Genomic DNA, 25140 nt, shown 5'->3' with positions numbered 1-25140 from the left:
GAGGAGGAAGCCGCAGTGCCCGTATGTCGTGGCGCGGCGCCGCCGATCGCCCGCGCCCACACCCTTCGCGGAGGGGAGGAGGAAGCCGCGGTGCCTGGTGAGCTGGGTCTGAACGATGGCTAGATCCATGTGACCGTCAGCGACATTGCCCAGGTACTTAATTATAAATGCAAATCTCTCGGATATGCCATGAATCTTAGTCACTGCAATTTGCAATAGTATCTTGCTACACAGAGCGCCGACCTCGCATCGTCGCACAACGTGCAACCTTCATCTGCCTGAATGACGGCACGCTTTCATTGCTATATTGCCCAGTTTGCCGGACGTGGTGAGGAAACCCTGCTGCCCGTCGCTACTATCGGTCGGCTGGCCATAACCCTAGCGCCGCGACGAACGCGTAGTAGGCCACTAAACTCGGGCGGCCCAGCTGCATCTACGGACTAGCCAGCAGAAGATCTGGCCAGCCACATCTCATTGTCATCGCAGGTACTTCACAATGTCTATTATCAGTATCATAGGTACTCTGAAGTCTTATCATGAACAATTTCCAATGTGACAAATACTCTGCATTTGTTCTAAAAACTCTGGGAGTGAAAAGTTACAAAAAATTAGCAGCGAACCAAAGGAGCTTGATGGCTTGACCCCGGCAGCCTGGCCTGCAGTCAACACACTATGTTACTACTAAAAAAACTAGAAAACATATGCTCTGTCTAGTTTTAGTTTCAGTTTTAGTCATGTGCTAGAATATGATAATATGCAAAAAAAAAATTACATTGAGTTCAAATAAAATATCTTCGTAAATATGGAGCCTTTTTCTTTCTCAAGTTTTTTCATATTAGAAGTCACTTCTTTTTTCCATCATCTAATGGATTAGATGTCGACAATATTTTTTTCATTCTAGATCAATATGTACCAGTGCCAGTGTGCAACACTGCAACTTGACTAATATAAAAAAATACTAAATAATATTCATGTGTTGCAAATGTCAGAATTCCTTTTATTTGTGAACTGATGTACCATAGAATTCTATATACAACTTAATTTATCGAAACCAAAAGTTCAGTATTCATATGGGACAAGAGTAACTATCCCATGATCAATAATCCTGGTTTGTTCTAATTGTCTGAATTTCATTGCATGACTATGATGAATGCTTGATCTACATATCAGTACTCACTTTTGGGGGTCTGTCTATATAAAAGAAAATTAAGTAGAAGAAAAGAGGAAAAAGATATACCTCCCTTGCATGTTTTTTAAGATCATACCATGTGGTCCTCCTTGACTTTCATGCTTTGAAGTTCCAGTCATGTGTTATGTCTGGTACTCTGGTTACAGATTCAGTTACTAGCACAGCTTATAGCTAACACATATAACATATGTTTCCGGCTTAATTTTGATGCAAGGTATGCCAATTTACGAGTCTGTTAAATTTGTATTTGACACATAATGTCAAATTAGTTCTGTGCCAAACCAAATATTCACTTAAATCTGTACCCAATTATCTTATCTTGGAGGAAACCCTGCTGCCCGCCGCTATTGCCGGCTGAAGATCCTCGCTGGTACTTCGCAATGTCTACGCCTGGAGATACACGCGATGCGCTAGGCGATATCACCAACATTATAGGTATGCTTTCAGTATAAACAGCACTTTTCGTCTGTATTATGACATCTGAACTTTTGGATGTTTAAATAGACACCTTTCATTCAGCGGGTTGAACGGAGATGTATTATTTTACTTTGCCAAACTCAAAGCACTCGAGTATTTGTAACTACATGTTTTTAGTCACGTTAATTCTACAGTGAATTTTAGTCAGTGAAGATAAATTTGTGTTTCTGAATTCTGATATATTTTCAGGGATTTATCACACAGTAAGTTGAAGGTCTTAATTCCTGATGTCTTTTCATCTGGATCTAAAGTCGTGGCGTTAGCATAGATATTATACTAGTGTATTGAAATAGGTTGGAGTATAAGTTAGTTTAATTTTCATAGGCCGCATCGACGTGGGGACATCCAACAGCTCAAGGTCACGCGCGCACCCACGCCCGCGTCACCCTCCACGCCACCTGCCGCGTGGCTCGTGCATTGCCACGTCATCCACCGGCATCCATAACTGCGTGCGCGACGACCTCAAGAGTCCAGACTCCAGTCGTCCCCGGATAAGTTTACTCGACCAGTACAAATAAGCTGGTTACCGTGGCTTATAAGCCAGCAAATAAGACTTATTAGGCCAGCCGAACACACCTTCACCTGCCCCGGGTCACTCTGCAGCTTGAACCAGCCATGGCGCACCGGCCGGACGCCGTGGCGCCGCTGCTCGCCAAGCCCGACGCCGCCGCCATGCCACCGCCGCCGGCGAAGCGCAACAAGTACCCCTTCTTCTGCGCCGTGCTCGCCTCCATGACCTCCGTGCTCATGGGTTACAGTACGTATTACTCTCCCTCTCTGCTAGATTGGTAACGGTGCGCACGGCGCGCGCACACACACACGCTGACCCGCGTGACGGCGGCAGACGTGGCGGTGACGAGCGGCGCGCAGATCTTCATGGCGGAGGACCTCGGGGTGAGCGACGCGCAGATCGAGGTGCTCTCAGGGGTCATCAACATCTACTCGCTCGTCGGCGCGCTGCTGGCGGGCTGGACCTCCGACCGGCTCGGCCGTCGCCTCACCATCGTGCTCGCCAACGCCTTCTTCCTCGTCGGCCCGCTCGCCATGGCGCTCGCCGGCGGCTACGCCTTGCTCATGGTCGGCCGCTTCGTTGCCGGCGTCGGCGTCGGGTACGCTCTCGTCATCGCGCCCGTCTACGCCGCCGAGATCGCGCCGGCGTCATCCCGCGGGCTCCTCACCTCGCTTCCTGAGGTAACCAAGCTGCTGTGCCATGTGCCCTGGTGCTCTGTTTTTCTGCAGTTCATCAGATTTTGCGGCAGTTTGTACTAATTCTCGGAAATGCCGCTTCTTCTTTTTGAAGATTTTTATCAACACTGGGGTGATGCTGAGCTACGTGTCGAACCTCGCCTTCTCGGGGCTTCCCGTGCACCTGTCGTGGCGGGTGATGTTCGCGGCGGGCGTGGTGCCCACCGTATTCCTGGCGGCCGGGGTGCTCACCATGCCGGAGTCGCCGCGGTGGCTGGCCATGAAGGGCCGGGTCGCCGAGGCTAAGGCGGTGCTCGACAAGACGTCGGACACGCCCGCCGAGGCCGAGCAGCGGCTGCTGGAGATCGAGGACGTCGTGATGAACAGCAGCGGCGGCGGCGGCGGCGCGTGGAAGGAGGTGGCGACGAAGGGCGGCGTCCGGCGCGTGCTGGCTATCGTGCTGACGCTGCAGTTCTTCCAGCAGGCGTCGGGCATCGACTCGGTGGTGCTGTACGGCCCGCGCGTCCTCGCCATGGCCGGCGTCACGTCCAACACCTTGCTCCTGAGCCTCAACGTCCTCTTCGGCGTCTCCAAGGCCGGCTCCATCCTCGTCGCCATGGCGCTGGCCGACCGCGTCGGGCGGCGCCCGCTCCTGCTGGTCAGCACGGGCGGCATGACGGCGGCGCTGCTCGTCCTGGGCTCCCTGTTCGCGGCGTTCGCGGGGGCCAAGGACGACGCCGCGGTCGCCGCGGTCAGCGTGGCGGCCGTCGTGGCGTTCGTGGTCGCCTTCTCCGTCGGGTTCGGCCCGCTGGCGTGGGTGTACAGCTCCGAGATCCTGCCGCTCCGGCTGCGCGGGCAGGGCGCCGGGCTCGGCACCGCCATGAACCGGATCATGAGCGGCGTCGTCACCATGACCTTCATCTCGCTCTACCAGGGCATCACCATGGCCGGCGCGTTCTACCTCTACGCCGCCATCGCCGCCGCGTCTTTTGTGTTCGTCTACGCCTGCCTGCCGGAGACCAGGGGGCGGAGCCTCGAGGACATGGAGGAGCTCTTCCACACCAAGTGAATTCACAATTCACATATGCTGGTCAAACCACCGCCATTAGTTCAATTTGATTCAGTGGCATTGCAGATTTACCATTGTTGGAGCTGCTCTTGATCTTGATCGTTAACACGATGAAATCGAATCGATTGTTTGAGCCGGATCACGATCTAGGCCGTTGGCACGGGAACCCATTTGCATATACACTTGGAACGTTGTAAATTTGCATTCTCTCTCTCGAAGGAGTATTTACGGGGCGTCCGTCCCGCGTCCGTCCGTCCGGTCGTGTCTTCCTGGGGTGCGGACTAGCCTGCCTACTTTTCCTCACGGTCCAGCTAAAAAAAAAACAGAACAGAACGAACGTATTTCTCTTCCTCCTCGTCCAATAGCTCGTTGCACAGTCTTCCTCGTCGCCGCAGCCGTGATGCCCACACGGATCGCCGAGCCATCGCTCTGGCGGCCTTCCTCTGCGTTCTGTCCCCACTCCTCTCCACACTGTTCCCCGACGCCGCACTCTCCGCCTCATGCGCGCCTTTCTCCCACCGTGCCTCCTTCCTCTCGCTCCTGCACGGCGGTCCTGGGTGATCTCCGTCGCCATCTCTGATCCAGGTCCCACTTCCTCCGCGGTGTCGTGGCTCCATCCTCCTCCATCGTGAACTAGCGCCGGATCCCAGTGTGCAGAGCTCTGTCCGCCCTCCGCCTGTCAGGGTTTGTTGAAAGCGCAGGTCGTAAGTGTTTTATATGGACGTTGCAAAAGTAGATATGTTGCATATGTTGCAATAGCTATATACGTATGTTGCAAGTGTTAATATCTGGATGTTGCAAATGTTTCACACATACGTCACAAGTGTTTTTATTTGGACGTTGCATATGTTTTTGTAATGGCTTTTCAAGTGTTTAAAGTTTTTTCTTCAGTATTTCAGACACATGTTTCAAATGTTTCACCGTCTTCTGACGTAAGTTGCAAATGTTCAATCTATATATTTCAAAAGGAGATCGGGTGTTACACATGTTGGCATGTTGCAATGATGCCGGTGACTAGCGGACAGCGGCCTGCCGCAGAGCTTCGCCTCCTTCCTTGTGCGGCATGCCTCGCCCTCTCCTCTCCTCTCCCTCCCCTCCCTTCCCTTCCCTCCTTCCCTTCCCTTCCTCCATCTTAGCGTGGCAATTTGAGGTCGACGAGCGGGCGTGATGCCTGCGGATGTGGTGGCCTGACGACCGCGGAGGTGGTGGCCTCAAGTGGGCTGATGGTGGGCGTGATGCTTGTGTGGTGGCCCCGTAGCAAGCTGCGGTCCGTGCTGTCCGCTCACTACAGAGCACCCGTGGGCGTCCGGACGCGGGCGTCTGCTCGAATGCCCGGACGCTAGTCATGCCGTAAGATTTTGTTTGTAAAAAACTACTAACTTCGACCGGTCAAAGACACATTTCACTAGGAATGAATATTAATCATGTAGCCATGTATTATCCTAAACTAGATGAATTCCCCGCGCGTTGCTGTGGGATTTAGAGATAAAATTACATTGTGAAGGATAAATAAAAAGAGGTAGATTATTCTGTCAAACTCTTTCTAGAAGTACTAAGTTAAAAGTCTGCCTACAAACACATGCGTGAAAAATTTACAATACGGTTCTTACATATAGGTTTCTTTTCCTTAGTTGTTGGGCATATGCCAATTTGACATAGTCAGACTCAAACATGGATCTATCTATATCTAAATTTTTGGTACATATATGATGAAACTAAAACGTTAAAAATCTTAGGTTATTGTTGTAAAAAACTATTGCAATATTTCTAGTTCCATTGATCACCGAGGGAAAATAACAGAGAGAGGATAGCTCATAGGCCAGGAGGGTTGGCAACTCAGTATCCCGTCTGAATGTATACATTCCATTGCGTGTGATGATTCACGGAGACACAGGAACGCAACACCGAAGCATAGCAGAATGCAGAGCTCAACATACTTTGACTTGCAGAAACATCTCACGGCTCAGCATCACCAACTCATAGCCAAGGACGAGTAATTCCACCTCCAGCGGGCCAAGAAGAATTGGACCACTCTCGGTGATCGCAACACCAGTTTCTTCCACCTATCCATCACCAAGAGGAACAGGAAAAACATGATATCTTATTTGCAGAACCCTGATGGTTCCCACGCCACCACCCCTGATCAATTAGCTAACACACTCAAAACTTACTTTCTCAACATCTTTAGCACTGACCGTAACCATCACATTTCTAATGAACCGAGCTCTGCTGTTAACCGATCTTATGCAGATCCCACAGAAACAGGAGATGAAGCAACAGACTACACCAACTCAGTGCCGCAGATAGAGGAGTTACACAAAATGATAAAAAACATGAGAAGCAACGCCTCTCCAGGGCCGGATGGATTCAATGCAGCATTCTACAAGTCGGCATGGCCTTGGATTTCTCACGATGTCCACAACCTAGTAAGAGATTTCTATACCTCAGCTTTTATGCACCATGAGGTGAATTAAACTTTTCTTGCCCTTATTCCTAAAAAATTGCAGCCGATTCTTCCTCATGATTTTAGACCAATTAGTCTCTGTAATGTCATTTATAAGATTATCGCTAAATCTTTTGCTGATAGACTTAAGCCTCACCTCCCCGATTATATCGATCATTCCCAAGTTGCTTTTATTAAGAATTGGAAGCAGGAGGCTTTCATTCTTAAGCTCGGCCTTGCCAAAGCTTTTGATCGACTTGAATGGGATTTCATTACTGCTGCCCTTCGACGTTTGGGTTTACAGGCTACTTTCATCCGTCTGATTCATGCCTGTATCTCCTCCCCCACTTTCTCTATTCTTGTCAACGGCCAGCCTACTGATGCCTCCTCCCCTCAGCGCGGGATTCGCCAGGGCTGCCCTCTATCGCCTTATGTAGGGTCGAGATGACGAACTAGAGGGGGTGAATAGTCATTTCTAAATTTAATCGTGACGGCTAACAAAAATAAATACGGAATTAAAACTATCGGTCTAGCCAAGACTACACCCCTCTATCGAAGTTCACAAGCACCTTATAAAGATCATACTTAGACAACAAAGGTGCTGGGCTAGGTAGAGCTCACCTAAACAATTATAGTAGAAAGGTCACACAAACATATGTAACTAATAATTTGGCAACCGAGGGAGCTCCTTGACAAACTAGCAAACAAAAGCACAAAGCTCCTAAGCTCACTAGCAATGCTCAATAACAAGGCTACACAAGTCAAATTAGAGAGCGTAAATTACTTAGCGACATAAACTAAGCAATATGACTAACAAGGTTACTCAAACCGAATTAGTCACGCAAGGGAGTTACTTCTATGCTACACAAGCAAGAATGTAACTAACAAGCTACACAAGCTAACTAACTACAAGAGCAACTACACAAGCACAATGTATATGAAAGTAATTACAAGCTTATGTAAGGGGATTACAAACCAACGGAAAGACAAGAATAACACGATGATTTTATCCCGAGGTTCACGTGCTTGCCAATATGCTAGTTCCCGTTGTGCCGACCGCTCATTTGGTGGTTCGGCGGCTAATTGGCACCACACCAAGCCCACACGTTGGGCGCCGTAAGAATCTACCCCAAAAGTGAGGGTAGCTCAATGACACGCTCAATTAGAGGTTCTCTTAGTGGCTCCCGCGGGGTGAGCACAATACCCCTCACAATCACTTCTCTAGAGCACCGCACAATTTTCTATGCGTGTTTCGACGGAGACCACCACCAAGCCATCTAGGAGGTGGCAACCTCCAAGAGTAACAAACACCACCGGCTTGCAACACGAACACCTAGTGCCACTCGATGCACTCTCACAATGTAATCGCACTAGAATCACACTCACACTTAATCGGATGATCACTATCAAGCCTATGTGAGTTAGAGGGCTCCCAAACACACCTACACAAAGCCAACAAGGCTTAAGGGTGCTCAACAACCAGCCCAAGGCTGGCCAAGGGGGTATTTATAAGCCCCCAACACAAAACAGAGCCGTTGCTCCAAAATTCCCCTTTTCTGTGAGGGCACCAAACACGACGGTGCCCTTCCCAATGGTCAAATTTCAATGGCTAGAAACTAGCCGTTGGTCACCGGACATAGTGGCGGTGGCACTGCCCTAGGGAGGGCGGTGACCCAGCCACCCGGGACCCCCTCTCTAGAAAAAAGCGACGGTGCACTGGACACCCCCTGACGGTGCCACCACTCTGCCCATGCCGGTGCACACCGGTCAGGGCGGTGCCTGCCCTCTCTCTGCTACTCTGGACCAAGGCCAAGTGGGCACCGCCCTAGAGGGACGGTGCACCGGACAGGGCACGGCGGTGCCCCCCAGGGCAGCACCTTGATCCCGGTTTTGCCTCCTCTTCAACCAACGCCTTCTCCTTTGCAAATATGCTAACACCACCAAGTGTTCACCACCTTGTGCATGTGTGTTAGCTTTTCACAAACACTTACCAAAGGATTAGTCACTCAATTCACCACGCCACTTGATCCTAACATGTATGCCAAGTTAGATCGCTCAAGTGGCACTAGATGATAGATATGCAAATAAGTTTGCCCCTCTTAATAGTACGGCCATCTATCCTAAACCTGGTCATAAACTTCTCTATACACCTATGACGGTGAAATGAAATGCCCTATAGGTTATACCTTTGCCTTGCACATTCCATTCCATCTCCTCCAATGTTGATGCAACACATGCACCAACCATATCACAAATGATATGATCCACTTCATATCATCATGTGACCTTGTTGGTTCATCGATCTTGACCTCACTTGCTTTTCACCGTTGCCTTCGTCCATCGATGTCAAGTCTTGCTCAAGCTTCACCGCCACGTGGTCCATCACTCCAAAGCCTCCAACTTGCCCTTCACGCTTGCAACCGGTCCATCAAGCCAAGTCTTGTCTTGATCTTCTCCACCTTAGTCACATAACTCCATGTCATGTCTCATATGCAATGAGCTCCTTCATCACATGTGTGAGGCTTGCAACAAATCCAAGCCATCTTGAAAGGTCCTTGTGTGGTTTTGGTAATTGAGTGACAACCTAGGTGGACTAAATATGTTTATGTGAGATACACAGGTGATTAGTCCACAGGTACATGTGTGTGAGCAACATATGCCCTGAAGGTTAAAATGGCTTGGAGATGTTGCAAAGCTCACACATGTGATGATAAAGCAACTCATTGCAAATGAGATATGACATTGAGTCATGTGATCAAGGTGGAGAAGATCAAGACATGACTTGGCTTGATGGATCGGTTGCAAGCATGAAGGGCAAGTTGGAGGCTTTGGAGCGATGGACCGCGTGACGGTGAAGCTTAAGCAAGACTTGGCGCCGATGGACGAAGGCAACAGTGAAAAGCAAGTGAAGTCAAGATCGATGAACCAATATGATCACGTGATGATATGAAGTGGATCATATCATTGTTGATCATGTTGATGCATGTGTTGCATCGACATTGGAGGAGATGGAATGAAATGCGCAAGGCAAAGGTATAACCTAGGGCATTTTATTTCACCGGTCATAGGTATGTAGAGAAGTTGATGACCGGGTTTAGGATAGATGGCCGTACTATTAAGAGGGGCAAACTTATTTGCATATCGGTCATCTAGTGCCACTCGAGTGATCTAACTTTGCATCATCGCTAGGATCGAGTGGCGTGGCAAGTTAAGTGACTAATCCTTTGGAAAATGTTTGTGAAAAGCTAACACACATACACATGGTGGTGCACACTTGGTGGTGTTGGCACATTTGCAAAGGAGAAGAAGTTAGAGTTGTTGTGAATCAACTTAGAGAAGAGAAAAAGATTTTTTGGTGTACTCCAAACTATAGGATGGTCCTTGGATTGGAATACTGCTTTGATCCATTATGATTTGGATCAATTATGCATGTGGAATGTGTAGCCCTCTGAGTAAGCTTTCCAAAATGTCCAAGATCATCAAAATCGGAGTTCGAAGCTAAGAGTTATAGTCGTTTTAGCGCTGAAAGGTCTGTGACCGGACTCTGCGACCTGAGCGTCCGGTTAGCACCTGCGAGTCTGGTCCCAGCATCCGGTCAGTGTTTTTAGCGTGTCCAGAAGCGACCGAATGCTGGGAGAGTCCGGTCACTAAAAAACATCTCTAGAACCTCTCTGTGAGTGACCGGACGCTGGGGTCAGTACGTGCTTTGCCCAGTGAAGGGGTAACGACTATTTTAGCCCTTGGGGCTATAAAAGGAGTGTGTGGCTGGCCTTGGGCTGGCAGTTGAGCACCCTCATGCCTATGTGGCTTGTGTAGGAGTGCTTGGATGCCCTCTAACTCACTTGTGCTTGCAAGAGTGCGAATCAATTGCGAGTGAGTGTGATTCTAGTGTGTTGCATTGTGAGATTGCATCGAGTGGCACTAGGTGATCAAGTTGCAAGCCGGTGGTGCTTGTTACTCTTAGAGGTTGCCACCTCCTAGATGGCTTGGTGGTGGTCTCCGTCGAAGCCCGCAAGAAGCTTGTGCGGTGCTCCGGAGAAGAGCTTTGTGAGGGGCATTGTACTCGCCCCGCGGGAGCCGCGAAGAGTAATTCTAGTTGAGCGTGTCATTGAGCTACCCTCACTTTCGGGGTAGGTTCTTGCGGTGCCCGACGTGTGGGCTTAGCGGGTGATGCCAATTAGCCGCTGAACCACCAAGTGAGCGGTCGACACAACGGAGATGTAGCGTGTTGGCAAGCACGTGAACCTCGGGAGAAAATCACCATGTCAACCTTGTTCTTCCCGTTGGTTTGCAATCCCCTTACACAAGCTTGTGATTACTTTTATATACATTGTGCTTGTGTAGTTTCTCTTGTAATTAGTTAGCTTGTGTAGCTCACTAGTTACCTTCTTGCTTGTGTAGCATAGAAGTAGCTCCCTTGTATGGCTAATTTGGTTTGTGTAACCTTATTAGTCACTTTGCTTAGTTTGTGTAGCTAAGTATTTGCGCTCTCTAATTTGGCATTGGTTGCCTTGTTATTGAGCATTGCTAGTGAGCTTAGTTGGCTTTGTGCTTTTGCTTACTAGCATGTGTAGGAGCTCCCTCATTGCTTGAAATACTAGTGGCATAGGTTTGTGTGACCTTACTCCTAGAATTAGTTAGGTGAGCTCTAGTTAGCCCGGCACCTTTGTTGCTTAATTAGGATCTTTGCAAGGTGCTAGAGAATATAGATAGAGGGGTGTAGTCTTGGCTAGACTGATAGTTTTAATTCCGCACTTGTTTCGGTTAGCCGATGCGATTAAGTTTTAGAAATGACTATTCACCCCCCTCTAGTCGCCATCTCGACCCTTCACATTTTCACCGTCATGGCATTAGTTGCTCACACAAGTGTATCTGTGGACTAATCACCTGTGTATCTTATATTTAAACACATTTGTCCACCTAGGTTGTCACTCAATTACCAAAACCAAACAAGGACCTTTTAATCTCTTCCTTTTTGGTAATTGATGACAACTCTACAAAGGTATGGAAATTAAGCTCATTTCAAGCTAACACTTCACACAAGTGTAAATTGCTAACTTGATTTTGATTTTATGCTACTTATCCAACATTTAAGCTTTATGTCAAGATTTGGATAAGCACCATAAAACCTAACTTGGTAGTTATAAATCCCCCTACATGTGTGCTCAAATGGTTTGGTTTTAAGTTTGCATACATGCATAAATATGAAATTTGTGGGAGTGTTACCACTACTAAGTGATGCTATAGTGTATAGAATAACCTTTGAAGCGTGATATCAATCGGAGTTGCACTTTTAACACCATCCTTAGCATCATGAGTAGTTAGACAACAAAAACACTAGAAACCCCGTGAGATCAACATTATAAACAAGGTTCTAGTTTTTGCTTGAAAAACACAAGTCTAGCTATCATCCTATGCATGCTAGTTATCATATCATCATTCAAGTTCTATAACTAGCATACAACACGCAAGCATGCATATCAAATTTAAAAACTTATGCAATGCAAGCAAGCATATGAATATGCACATATTAAATGCAACCAATCAAAGTTCATAAGCTTGCTCTCCCTACTTGTGTGCTTCTCTTGTCTAAGAATTTTGATCCTTCTCCATTCTTTAATGTTGCTCCCTCTTTTTCCATGTCCAACTACTACTTCTCCCCATGATGCATTTACATATCTTTGTTCCAACTTCTCCCCCCTTTGTCATCAATTTTCATAAAAGGTATGCTTCTTATTGATACAAAGGATTGTATTGGGGTATATGGTTGACACTTGAATCTTGTATTTTTGATGGACAACACCACATATGTTGGAATGACACCTCATGTAGGATCTTTGACCTTGATACCAATTGGTGGGGCACCTCCCTCTATGTCATAGCATGGGTCATCCAATTGATAAACTTGAGCTCTTGTTTATGAGGGAACTTGCTTTACTTGATGATCACTTAAAGTTGAGGATCACTTGTGGAACCACCATTTGATGTGCTAGATACCACTTGTATGAATGCTACTTGTAACAAGGTGATAATCTAGATATACCACGTGTAAGAACAATCATGGAACCACTTGCAGGATTTGTCAATTATATCCATTTCTTAAACACTTGTCATCTTCATGAGCTTCTATGTTTGGCTTGAACTAGATTGATTTGCCTAAGCTTTCAAGTCTGGTTTGAACCCTTTCTAAGCTTCTTCACACGCATTTAGTGGTTATCTTATCAAGGTTGTACTTGTCACTTGTTGGCAATCCATTATAGATCAAGTACTTGGGTTCACTAGCTCATGAACAAACTCATACACTACCACTAGATCCAACTAATCATTCAAGCAATAGTGGTAGGCTATGAATTTTAAAATTTCATTTGTCATGCATGATCCTATAAGCATGTACTATATGCACTAACCGCATACTAGTAAGGGATGAAAATAATCATGTATATTACAATGATACCTTTGCTATGTTGGATAAGAGAATAGTCATATAGATTCCAATTCATTTCTCCAATAGAAATGTGAAGTTCAATTTATAAGCTTGGTGAAGACCAACCATCAATAATGAAATCCATTATTCACCCATATGAAATATAAACCACTAATGATCAAGTGCACTTCTTGTTGTGGTTGGCTTGCATCTTCACTTCATCTTTGCTTGCTTGAGAGCACCAAATGTGAGAATTTCATTTTAATTCCAATGATTTGCTCTCTTTTGGATGTTGCTTGCTTTCTAGACCAATCATTTTGATTTTCTTCAACTATCTTAAATGTTCATTAGATTACCACTTCCATGTTAGCCTTCCAAGTACCACACTTGGTTTACCTACAAAAGGCGGTAAGCCCCTACACATAGGGAGAAGTGATCTCTTTCCAAAGAACCATTCTTGATCCTCACTTGAAATGATTTGATTGATTGATCCAAGTGATAGACTTAATTTGATGAGTAACCATGAATCCTTCTTTAAGTTCTTTTTTTTACCAAATGATCTCCAAATATCACTAAAACTTAAACTTCATCTTCACCTTGAGTTTGATCTTGATCTTCCAATTTGAGTATCAAATGTGTGCCAAGTACACTCCACAATCAAGTGACCTTGTACTCTTTGCTTGACATGCTTCTAGCTCATCTCAAAACCAAACTTAGGTACCTCAACCACTGATATACATGTTTCCAACTTGAGGACCTTTCAATCAAAGTGACTCCAAATCAATTCAATAAATATTACTTTTCTAGCAGATTCTGTACCATTCAATAAAAAATCCATATCTCCCAATATACAGATCCAATTATCATGAAATTTGGTGCAGATGTGCTTCACTAAGTCATCTAGCAGCTATAAAAATTTGAGCTTCATGTGACTTCTAGATTGCTACCATATTTCAATTCTTCCACCACTGCTATATGTTGAAAACTGCTGCACTATAGCTGACAAGATTCACTCTAAAACTAAAGCATCTCTTATCTAATTCTTATGAAATTCATACAAAAACTAATATCATAAGTCTAGAGCATGCATACCAAATTTCAAGCCAATCCAAATAGATTTGGTCACTCAAACTCAGACTTGATCACAGCTCACTCAGATTTTGCAATATAGGACAGATTTTAATCACTTGAGCATACTTCACCAAATGTGAATCAAGCTTGAAGTCAACTTATTTGAATACTTTTACAAGACATAAATCCATTCAATCCACTTACTAAAAGTCATCTTATGAACTTATCTAACTCAAATCAATCCAAACTTGATTACTAATCAATTTATCCATTCAATCATCTCATAGCAAGTAACATATGCATATATATCCAATTCAATCAACTCATATGCATCAAAATGAAATGATCAACTAGAGATATATCTTGGTTGGCTCATGATCATCCAATAGCAAGCTTTCACTCAATTATTTTTCAAGCCACCAATTATAGCCAATAAATCATCCACAACTTGAATATGACACTTGTATGTTATAGTAGATTGGACTTCACTCACTTTTGACTTGGCATTGGGATAAGAATTAGCAATATGCTTCAATACTTGACTCAACATATGATGAACAATAAGAAGTCTATTGAATCAAGCCTCCAATGCCTATGGTATCTACAAACAATCATCCACTTTTTGATGGTACCCAAACAAGTTTGGGTCCTCTCAAGTTAGGAGCAACATACTTAAGCGTAGCCTTAGTATGAGTAGCGAGATGTTTTGTAATTGCAACCAATAAGGTACAGTTGCCATCATTCCTAAGTATAGAATCATCATTAATTAAAATGGGCTTAGAAGTATTATCTAGGGGACATGAATTAGCCATGTGTCCTCTATCCTAGCATGAGTAGCAATTTCTCTTGGTTAGAGCCTTCTCTTCCTTGCTCTTGTATTGCTTCTCATTGCCTTGCCTCTCGTGAGTTGCTTGAGCCTTCTTCTCAAGCTTGGTAGGACACTTAGAGGCAAAGTGTCACATATCTCCACACTTGAAGCACTTGATGTGAGCATGGACTTTCTTCTCTTCTTGATTATTGCTCATCATCTTGTCATCTTGATCAAGCACTGGATGTCTTGCTTTTCCATTCCTTCTTGTTTTCTACTTCTTCATCATCAAGTCACCGCCATCTTCATGATTGATCCGTTCATTCAGTTTGGAACAGGACGTGGCCGACCGACTTTGGGCACCGCAGGCCGCGTGGCTCCTCTGTGCTATCCTCACTTGCCACCTCGCCCCATGTGCATGAATACCGAGCCCAAGCACTGCCTTTGTCACTCTCCCATTCTTTCCCTCTCTTGCTCTCATTTCTATCTCTCTCTCGTTCTCTGTCATGGATGCCAAGAGGGGGCTCCCTATTGTGCTGTTCCCTCCTTCCACCATTGGCCACTCTCACGCAATCACGCCCTGATAAGGCCGCTACCAGCTCCGTCGTCGCCTCCTCCCTTGTCCCGCGCCGCTTTGCCGACAGTGCCGCTGCCCCTCGCCATGCCGCTGCTGCACATGCTGCCCTGTAGCCATGGCCGCCCGTGGAAGCTTCGTGGCCATGCCGCCGATGGCCAGCTCGGGTTGAGCTAGTGCCAGCTGCGGGCGCGGCCTGCCCTGGCTCCCTTTCTCCGCTACCGGCCGGCCTTCCCCGACGTCCTCCTCTGCTTTGTTTTTGGAAGAAGGCGAGGGACTTCGCGCATCAATTAGAACAAGTCCAAGGGCCTAACTGCAAAGTCCTTGACTCAGAGGAATAGTGATAAGAAGGGCCAGTTCATTGGAGTTTAATTTATGTTTTCTGCAGGGACCGCAGTGCAAAAGTGTTTTTCTTTTCTTTTTCATTATATGCATATAATTAGCTGCACTTTGGAAAATTGTAGCAAACTGTAGAAAAATCCAAAAATAGAAAATGAGGACTTTTTGGAACCTTGTGAAATTATCTATGCAGTAGATCTATTGGAATCCGATCGCGACTTAGCCATTGGTGCTGCTCGGTTTGACCATTGGAATCCGACGGGTAGCGTTCAAAGGGAGGACACATGGCGGCCATTGGCCGACCGGACGTTGGGGTGCGTCCGGTCAGGCCTGCGCAGAGCAATGACTCTATTAGTTTGAGGGGGTCTATAAATAGACCTTGGCTGGCTTGGGGCTCACTCTCTTGGTACTTTGACATACTTCACATCCTTGTGAGCCTAAGAAAATACCTCCCACTCATCTCCATCATTGATTCATTATTATAGTGAGATTGTGAGTGATTCCTAGTGCATTTGCCTAAGTGATTGCATCTAGTGGTACTTGGGGATCGTTGTGGCTGTGGAATTCTTGTTACTCTTGGTGGTTACCGCCACCTAGACAGTTTGGAGCAGTAGAGGAGCATTGGCACAAGTTGGTGATTGTTCGTGGCTATCTCCCGATGATTATGAGGGGCTTGTACCTTCCCCGACGGAGAGCCGAAAGGTAACTCTAGTGTATTGCTCGTGTCATTGAGTTACCTCACTTGTGGGTAGGTTCTTGTGGCGCCTAAGTATTGGGCTAGGTTTGTGAAACACCTATTAGCCGCCGAACCACCAAGTGTTGGTCGACATAACAGGGACTAGTGTGCTGGCAAGCATGTGAACCTCGGGAGAAAAATTGTGTCTCATTGTCTCCATTGGCTTTCTCCCGGTGTTCATTGGTATTTGTTGATTGGTTCATCATCCCTTGCCATGGTGGTATAATCACCCTACTCACTCTCTTGTATTTACATTCTAGTGTAACTAAGCTCTTTAGTATAATTAGTTTTGAGAGCTAGCTTATTTTGTTGAGTAGTTTGGTTAGTGAGGCTCATTAGTCTAGTCTTTAAGAGCTCACTAACTTAATTGGTAGTTACTTGGCCATTGATTGATCTAAAGACTTTAATTAACTAGAATTGTTGGGATAGGTGGCTTGCAACCCTTGTAGAGCTAGAGTAAAATTGTATTTCACCATTTAGGTTACTAACCATTTGCTTTAGTGAATTTGTAGAGAATTTTTATAGACTATTCACCCTCCTCTAGCCATTTAGGACCTTTCAACGGTTCAGGAATTCTGCAACTAGTCCGATCAGGTGCCCAATCTTCAGAAGTCCTCCATTATGTTTAGCAGGAATGTTACCGCCTCTACGATAGCCCAGATTAAGGACATCTTCCCCGTGCCCGACATTCTTCCCAACACCATGCACTTAGGCCATCCTATCATCTTCAATCGTAACAATAGGAACAAAGCTTACGATTTTATTATCAATAAGTTCAAGGCTAAACTCACTACTGTCAAGGCCAACAAGCTTAATCATGCTAGTAGACTGACTTATATCCAATCTGTTTTGTCTTCAATCCCTGTGTACTAGATGTCCACTGTTCTTTTTTCCAAGTCTTTGATCCAAAGAATCAACGCCATCATCAGGAATTCTGGTAGGCTGGAGTACAGGAAGACAACCCAACGTCCCCTATTGCTCTCCGCTCCTGGGAAGACATTTGTCAGACAACGGAGGATTGGGCATCAGGGACCTCTACACTGTCAACAAAAGCCTTCTGATTCAAGCTGCTTGGAATATTGTGACTAACAAGAACCCCTTTCTTTCCTCTGTTATTAAATCCAAATATTACCACAACAGTTCCTTTTAGACTGTCAATACAAATGGTACTCGATCTGTCTTTTGGTCATCCATTTTGCAGGTCAAAAAGGAATTATGCGCCAATGCTACTTACCAACTACATGCAGGTAATTCCTCCGTCTGGTCCACTCGGTGGTGCTCAATATGGGATTCTATTCATGATCACATGCACTTTCAGAGGCGAGAAATGACACTCGCTTTCAGAGGCAAAATTGGAATCTCTGGCAGGTACATCAAGCTGTGGCTGCTCATATCGCCACCGATCAACAAGGAAATGGAGTTCCTACAGTCCAATCACTCCCATACTTGGAGAACAGGAACACAACGCTCCCAGGCGACACAACTGCAGGGCCGGCCTCAGCAACTAACACCACCAACATGACAGGGACGACCACTAACTATGAAGCACCTCTGCTCCCAGCAACACGGCAACCAGAACCATCACCGGCACTATCAGGTATGGTGCCTTCACTAACTTCACTGCCGCAGGAGACAAGGATTAACAGGTACACAATCACTGCCCCGGCTCTACTCCAAGGCACCAGATGCTATGTGGATGCATCCACTATGCCGGACCAATAGTCCCTGTCTCCAAGAACGGCTGGTTTGGGCGTCTTCATCCTTAACATGCAGGAACAACCGACATAGGGGATCTACATCAAGGCAAAACTCGCTGAATGTACTTCAGTACTCATGGCTGAAGCAGCAAGCCTTGCCTTGGCTTCAACTGTCATTGACACATTGAATATCGGCAGCATCAGCTATTTGTCGGACTGTGAATAATTGGTTCACTTCCTCAATCAGGCTGACCATTCCAACCCCCCGGACTGGAGAATCAAACATTTCACACAAATATTCTCCAATCTTGCAAGAGCCAGGAATCCAAGATCTTCAAAATCAACAGGAGACTCAACACAACAGCAGATGCACTGGCGCCCCAAGCTCTTCAACACTCGGCCACACTCTCTTGCTCTTATGAGCATCATGTATTCCAGTGCACTCTTACTCAAGCTCTACAGTCTGTAGATTTGAACGTTGTAACAATCCTTGCAGCACGTTGCTGCTAATAACAAAGTTGTTTCTTGTCAAAAAAAAAAAAAACACATACATACTCGCTGTCCCAATTAAATATCCCAAAAGACTGCGTAGGTACAGCTTTTAGGCAGTAGCTGGTACCCACTTGATGAAAAAAATCAGCAATTCACATTCAGGACATAGGTCCAGGGTCTCTGGCGTCCACAGACCACCGCGCCGCCGCATGCACCCTACCCCACGTAACCTCGACCGGAGTCTTCGCCGCACTAGCGCGCTCCCTCCCCAGCCTCTACTGCCTGTCCTAGGGCCAAAGTCCACTGGATACGAGGGTATGGGCTGCAGGTTCGTTGTCTCCAGCAGTGTCTCCACACTCTATGACCTGGCTGGACTATGGGCCCTCAGTTTTTTACAACCACACATTTATCTATCTATCCGTCAGCTGTATTCGTCGTGGCATTGGTTTATTCCATCCAGCTACCCGCCTACCCTGCACTTTTTTTAATCACCATGTGAGGCTATTTGTGAAAAAACCTAAGGTCCTGTTTGAGAAGGCTCCTCTCCAGTCCTAGCTCTCGGTCCTGCGGAGGACTCCTGCCAAACATTTTGATTGGAGGAGATGTTTTTCAGTAAAAAACATGACTCCTCCGAAATGGCTTCAGCGGCCAAACACCACCTAACACGCACATGGTCGGAGACGTGAAGGAGATGCCGCAGCGCAGACGAGGGTATGCATGGTGTAGCCACCAGGCACCAGGACAGGTCCACTGTATATGGCCCAAAGCCTCAAGCCCAATAAACGAAGAAGAGGTCCAAGTAAATCCAGCGCTCTCCTCGCTCAGTCAGTCGCCTGACTTCCCGTTGCCGTCTCGCTGTCGCTTGTTGTGCTCCCCGCCTCCGCACGCCGCAGCCCCGCACTCCGCCGTCCGCGCTGGCGTCCAGAGCCACGTCAAGGGTCCTCTTTGCTGGGGTCGGCGCCTTCCATGCTCCGACACTCCAGCCGTGCTAGGGTTTCGGCCGTGTCGATTCTCCGTATTCTCCGTCTCCGGCCGCTGCGCATCGACCGGTTTGTTCGTTTCCGGAGGCCCCTTTACCACGCCTCCCTCATCTCTTATCCGGTGGTGAGCACTGATTATTGAACTGAGATACAAATACTTATTTGCCATTGGCTGCCATTTTAGACCAAAGGCATTGGCCCAGCTTATATTGAAAGCACATAACGGTAGCTGCTGGGGATACCAGCTTAGTACATTTTAGCATTTGCAACAACAAAGTTTAAGAAAGATAAGCAAAAGAACGCTATTACAAGAATGACCCAGACAAAAGATGCGTAGACAAAAGACTGCCTCCTGATAACCTACGACTTGGTCTCTGATCAGCAGACACAACACCTCTAGAGAAGCCTGGGATCCATATCCCCCGCAGCCATCCTGTTCCTGATGCTGCCATCTTCAGGTCATCAGCTTCACCACGCCTTCAGACCCTCCTGTAGCTTCAGTATAGTATCCTCCATCTTCAACACCCCTTCCGGCTTCAACATCTTCTTCCACTGTGATAAGAAACCCAAAACTTTGTAAGCGATTGCTTTAGGAGTTTTGATTAGATGGTTATTGAAAACCCAGTCATTCCTGGTCTTCCATAGACTCCAGGATACCCCTGCTAACAAGAAGAAAGCTATAAAAATGTCCTTATGCCCCAGCCCAACTCTCATCTTATCCTCATAGTCTTGAATTGAGATGGGTCTTTCAGTCCACCTCATACTAATCCTGACCCACACCCACAAGATCTGTGCCATGTTGCAGTTAAAGAACAGGTGGTTCCTGGTTTCAATTTTCCCACAGTACTTGCACTTTTCAGAACCTTTGCCTTTTCTGATTTTCAATTGTTCACTAGTGAGCACTCTATCATGCCAGAGCATCCAAAGAAAGATCTTGATCTTGAGGGGTAAATTTACTTTCCACAGCTCTGTCATTCTCAGATCAACATTGCAACTGTGTTTCATAAATCTGTACAGAGATTTTGTGGAGAATTTGCCTGAAGGTTCCAGAGCCCAAATTACAGTGTCATCCTCTTCTGAAAAGACTAATAACTCTAATTCCTCCTGCAGTTGATTCCACTCTGCAACCTCATCAATACCCAGTCTCCTTCTCAGATCTAAATTCCATTCCACCACTTTTAACTCCATAACTGACCAGTCCTGCTGTCGGCTAATCCTATACAGCTTAGGGAATCTCAACTTAAGAGGGCAAGTCCCTAACCACACATCATGCCAAAACCTGATTCTCTTTCCATTGCCTAGTTTCCATCTTGTCCCTCTTTCATACCATTCCCTGGCTTTCCCCAAACCTTGCCAAAACTGAGAAGCACCTCTTTGATTGGTTTGGCAGAAGCTTCTACCTCTTAGGTATTTTTTCCTGAGCACATCAAGGGCCATACTGTTTTCACCTCTATCTAATTTGAAAATCCACTTGGCCAACAGCACAGTATTCATGATTCTTGTATCTATAAAACCAAGGCCTCCAAATTCTTTGGGAACTGCCAGAGCTTCCCATTTAATCATATGGTACTTTTTCTTGTTGCCAACTCCTTCCCAGAAGAATCTGGCTCTACCAGTGTCAAACCTCTTGTGGGTACCCTCATGCAACCAATAAAACCCCATTGAATACATGGGGATACTAGACAGGCTAGAGTTTATGAGAATGGATCTGCCTCCATGAGATAACTGGTTACATTTCCAAGTTTCTAGTCTCTTTTCAACCTTATTTGCAGAAACACTAAGCTCCTCTTTGGACAACCTCTTGTAGCTTAATGGGAGACCCAGATATTTCATAGGAAAGTGTCCACGCTTACAGTTGAAAGAATTGGCTATCTCCTCTGCTTCCACCTCATTATTAGAATACAAATAGTCTAGAATGTGATAAGTCTAGAATGTGATAAGTCTTATACGAAGAGTCATGTATCCCCTATATAAACTCATGTTCAATGAATAGAAAGTGCTCAGTCTGGCAATAATCATTCTATCATGGTATCAGCTAGAAACCGATCCTCTCCCTCTCTCTAAATCTTCCTCTCCACCTTCTCTTCCCTGTGTGCGCCTCTGCTCCTCTTCTCATGGCCGATGATGACACCCAGGCTGCCGCTGCTCTGGCAGCAGCCATAGTTGCTGCTCTTCCCCCACCTCCTGCCCCAAGCATTGCTTCTGCCCTCGCCACCATCAATGTCAAAAATCATATCCCCTTTCCTCTAGAACTTGATCCACCCAATTACTCAACTTGGCGTGAACTCTTCCAAACTCTCGTTGGCAAATTTGGTGCCTCCTTCCACATCGATGGCACCCCAGCGCCCGAAAACCCCGATGCTACCTGGTTGGCGGTTGATTGCTCCATCCGTTCCTTGATCTACTCCTCGGCATCACCTCGCGTGATGCGGCTGATCATGGAGAACGGCGCCTCGGCTCATACCATCTGGACCAAGGCAGCCAACCTCTTCCTCGACAACAAGGCCTCACGAGCAATGACTCTTGAGGCCAAGTTTCGTGCTCTAACTCAGGGCGATCTTCCTGTGCTTGAATTCGCACAGCGGCTCAAGGATCTCGCTGATGGGCTCGCTGATCTTGAACAGCCCGTCAACGACTCTACGCTGCTGCTCGCCCTTCTTCGCGGCGTCAATGAGCCCCTCCGTGGTATGGCCTCCATCCTAAAGACGAAGACTCTGCTGCCCTCATTTCTTGAGGCCCAGTCGCTGCTTGCCTTGGAGGAGTCCGAGCTTCCGGTGTCCACCTCAACCACTGCCTTCACTGCGCCTCGTGGTGCATCTGCGCCTCCTCGTGCTCCACCACCGATGGCGGCCCTCGCTGCTGCCCCTGCTGCACTAGCCCCTTCATCCTCTCGTCCCCCGTCTCGGCCATGGGGGCGTGGCAGGGGGAAAGGACGGGGAAACAACTCTTGGCGTGCCCCTCGTCCGTGGTCCAATCCGTGGAGCGGCTCCTTCCAAATGTGGCCGATGCCTGGGCCAAGGTATCCTCGGTGCCCACCCAGGCGCTGGCTCGTTCCAGGCGCCTCGTCCATCACTTTCGGCTGCTCCACTGGGTGCTGCACAGGCACATCTTGCTGCTCCACTGGGTGCTGCTGCTTCCCCGCCCAGTTACCTGTACAGCGCTTACCCGTCCTACGGTCTTGGCAGTACCCTGGACCCGTCGGCTTCCTGGAATCAGGCTGCTCTGGCAAATGTCTTCAACACAATGACTCTACAGCAGCCCGATGCGAACTGGTATATGGACTCGGGTGCGTCCTCTCATCTTTCTTCATCTTCTGGTAATCTTTCCAATATCAGCCCCTCTCTTCACTCCAATTCTAATATACTTGTTGGTAATGGCACCCGTCTACCTATTACTTGTTCTGGCTACACCTTACTTCCAAATTCACACCGTCCTTTTCACCTTTCTAATGTTCTTGTGTCACCTCAACTCATAGCTAATCTCATTTCTGTTCGCAAATTTACCACAGATAATTCATGTTCAGTTGAATTTGATCCTTTTGGTTTATCTGTGAAGGATCTCCAAACCAAGACGGTGCTCCACCGCTGTGATAGCTCTGGGGATCTTTACCCACTCCTTCCGACGTCCACTTCACATCCTCGTGTCCTGCTCGCTGCCCTGGAGACCATTTGGCACCGGCGATTGGGGCATCCCGGCAACCAAGTTCTCTCCCGCTTGCGAATAAATAATTCTATTTCTGTAATTCCTAGTGAGCATGACACCTCTTTGTGTCATGCCTGTCAGTTGGGTCGTCACACTCGTTTGCCATTTCCTACTTCTATGTCAAGAGCATCTAAACCTTTTGAATTAATTCACTGTGACTTGTGGACGTCTCCTGTTATAAGCATATCCGGTTCCAAATACTACCTTGTGTGTTTGGATGATTTCACTCATTACTTGTGGACTTTCCCACTTAAACTGAAATCTGAAACATTCAACACTTTGCGAAACTTTCATAGCTATGTGCTCACTCATTTCCATTGTCGTGTCCAATTTATTCAAAGCGACAATGGTCGCGAATTCGACAACAATGCTGCTCGCTCTTTTTTCCTTCAACAAGGTATTCATCTTCGTCTTTCTTGCCCTCACACATCCCAACAAAATGGCAAAGCCGAACGTGTCATTCGATCCATCAATAACATCATGCGCACATTGTTGTTTCAAGCATCTATGCCACCGGCATATTGGGCTGAATCACTTCGCACTGCTACTTATTTATTTAACCTTCACCCCACCAAAACTCTTCAAAACCGCACCCCACACCAAGCTCTTTTTGGTACACCACCCTCCTACGCTCACCTCCGTGTCTTTGGGTGTTGTTGTCACCCCAATCTTTCCGCCACTATGCCCCATAAACTTGCACCACGCTCTACAGAATGTGTTCTTCTTGGCTTTCCTGATAACCATAAAGGGTATCGTTGCCTTGACCTCACCACCAATCGAGTGATCACCTCCCGTCACGTGGTCTTTGATGAGCAACAATTTCCTTTCACACGTGACTCACCGGCACCATTGAGTGCCTATGATTTTTTGGATGATACAGATGTTGATCCGGTGATATCCGGCGGCTTCCCAGCAGTGCCTTCTAACTCTGCTGGCCCACCGATGGCTTCGCCAGGCGCTGGTCCAGTTGTGCCTTCAGCTGCCCAACCAGCTGCTGTACCTCCACATCATCAAGGCACGACTTCCAGCCAACCGCGACAAGGGCAGGGATCAGGTGCAGCACCCCTTCCTCTTGTCTTTCAGGGCCAAGCTTTGGCTCCTGACAGCCCTGTCAATGATCTGGGCCACCAGTCCGGTACGTCTGCTGGAGGCCTGCACTATCGACCTCCGGTTACGCAAGTATACACACGCCGACAGGAACCTCCTGGAGCACCACCAGTGCCTGCAGATCAACCACCACTAGTGCCATCTCCTGCGCTGCCCAGCACCACCTCCACTGTCATCCCTGCTGCTATGCGCTCCTCAAATGCGTCGATTGTGCCTGTCCCTCCCACCATCAATCAGCACGCCATGCAAACCAGGGGCAAGTCTGGCATCAGCCAGCCACGACAGCAAGACGGGCAGGCTTACTGCAATCTGGCAGCGGCTTCCAAAGATATTAGCTTGCTTCCAAAAACATATCGTGGTGCTCTTTCTGATCCGAATTGGAAGCGTGCCATGGAGGAGGAATATGGTGCCCTCATTGCTAATCAAACATGGGACCTTGTGCCACCGCCTCCACATGCTAATATTGTTTCCGGCAAATGGCTATACCGTCACAAACTAAATGCTGATGGGTCTTTGGCAAGATACAAGGCTCGTTGGGTTGTGCGCGGCTTCTCTCAACAACACGGCCTTGATTATGATGAAACCTTCAGTCCAGTGGTCAAGCCTGCAACAATTCGCACGGTATTATCACTTGCTGTCTCCAGTGATTGGCCTATTCATCAACTGGATGTCAAAAATGCATTCTTACATGGTACTCTCAACGAGACTGTTTATTGCCAACAACCACCTGGGTTTGTTGACCCTTCTCGTCCTAATTATGTGTGCAAGCTCAACAAGGCTCTATACGGTCTTAAACAGGCCCCGCGGGCTTGGTATAGTCGCTTCCAGACGTTCATTACTTCTATTG

General features: G+C 47.0%; 1 protein-coding gene across 1 annotated transcript; it reads left to right on the top strand.

Annotated features, from left to right (window-relative positions):
• The first annotated feature begins 2225 nt into the window (after nt 1–2225).
• LOC136508323 (polyol transporter 5-like) lies at nt 2226–4409 on the top strand. The gene is made up of 3 exons (XM_066502975.1): nt 2226–2423; nt 2511–2857; nt 2967–4409. Exons 1-3 carry the CDS (start codon nt 2282–2284, stop codon nt 3918–3920), a joined length of 1443 nt encoding a protein of 480 aa, XP_066359072.1. The 5' UTR covers nt 2226–2281; the 3' UTR covers nt 3921–4409.
• The last annotated feature ends 20731 nt before the right edge of the window (nt 4410–25140 follow it).

The sequence above is a fragment of the Miscanthus floridulus genome, chromosome 15 (assembly GCF_019320115.1).
Source record: "Miscanthus floridulus cultivar M001 chromosome 15, ASM1932011v1, whole genome shotgun sequence".
In the NCBI taxonomy this organism is placed as follows: Eukaryota; Viridiplantae; Streptophyta; class Magnoliopsida; order Poales; family Poaceae; genus Miscanthus; species Miscanthus floridulus.
The sequence above is the reverse complement of the archived record's forward strand: the minus strand, read 5'-3'. Positions and strand labels throughout refer to the sequence as shown.

Coding starts and splice junctions, on each gene's coding strand:
- LOC136508323 (XM_066502975.1), top strand. CDS start 2,282: ATGGCGCACCGGCCGGACGCCGTGGCGCCGCTGCTCGCCAAGCCCGAC. Junction 2,424..2,510: donor CTCCGTGCTCATGGGTTACA/GTACGTATTACT, acceptor TGACGGCGGCAG/ACGTGGCGGTGACGAGCGGC. Junction 2,858..2,966: donor TCCTCACCTCGCTTCCTGAG/GTAACCAAGCTG, acceptor TTCTTTTTGAAG/ATTTTTATCAACACTGGGGT.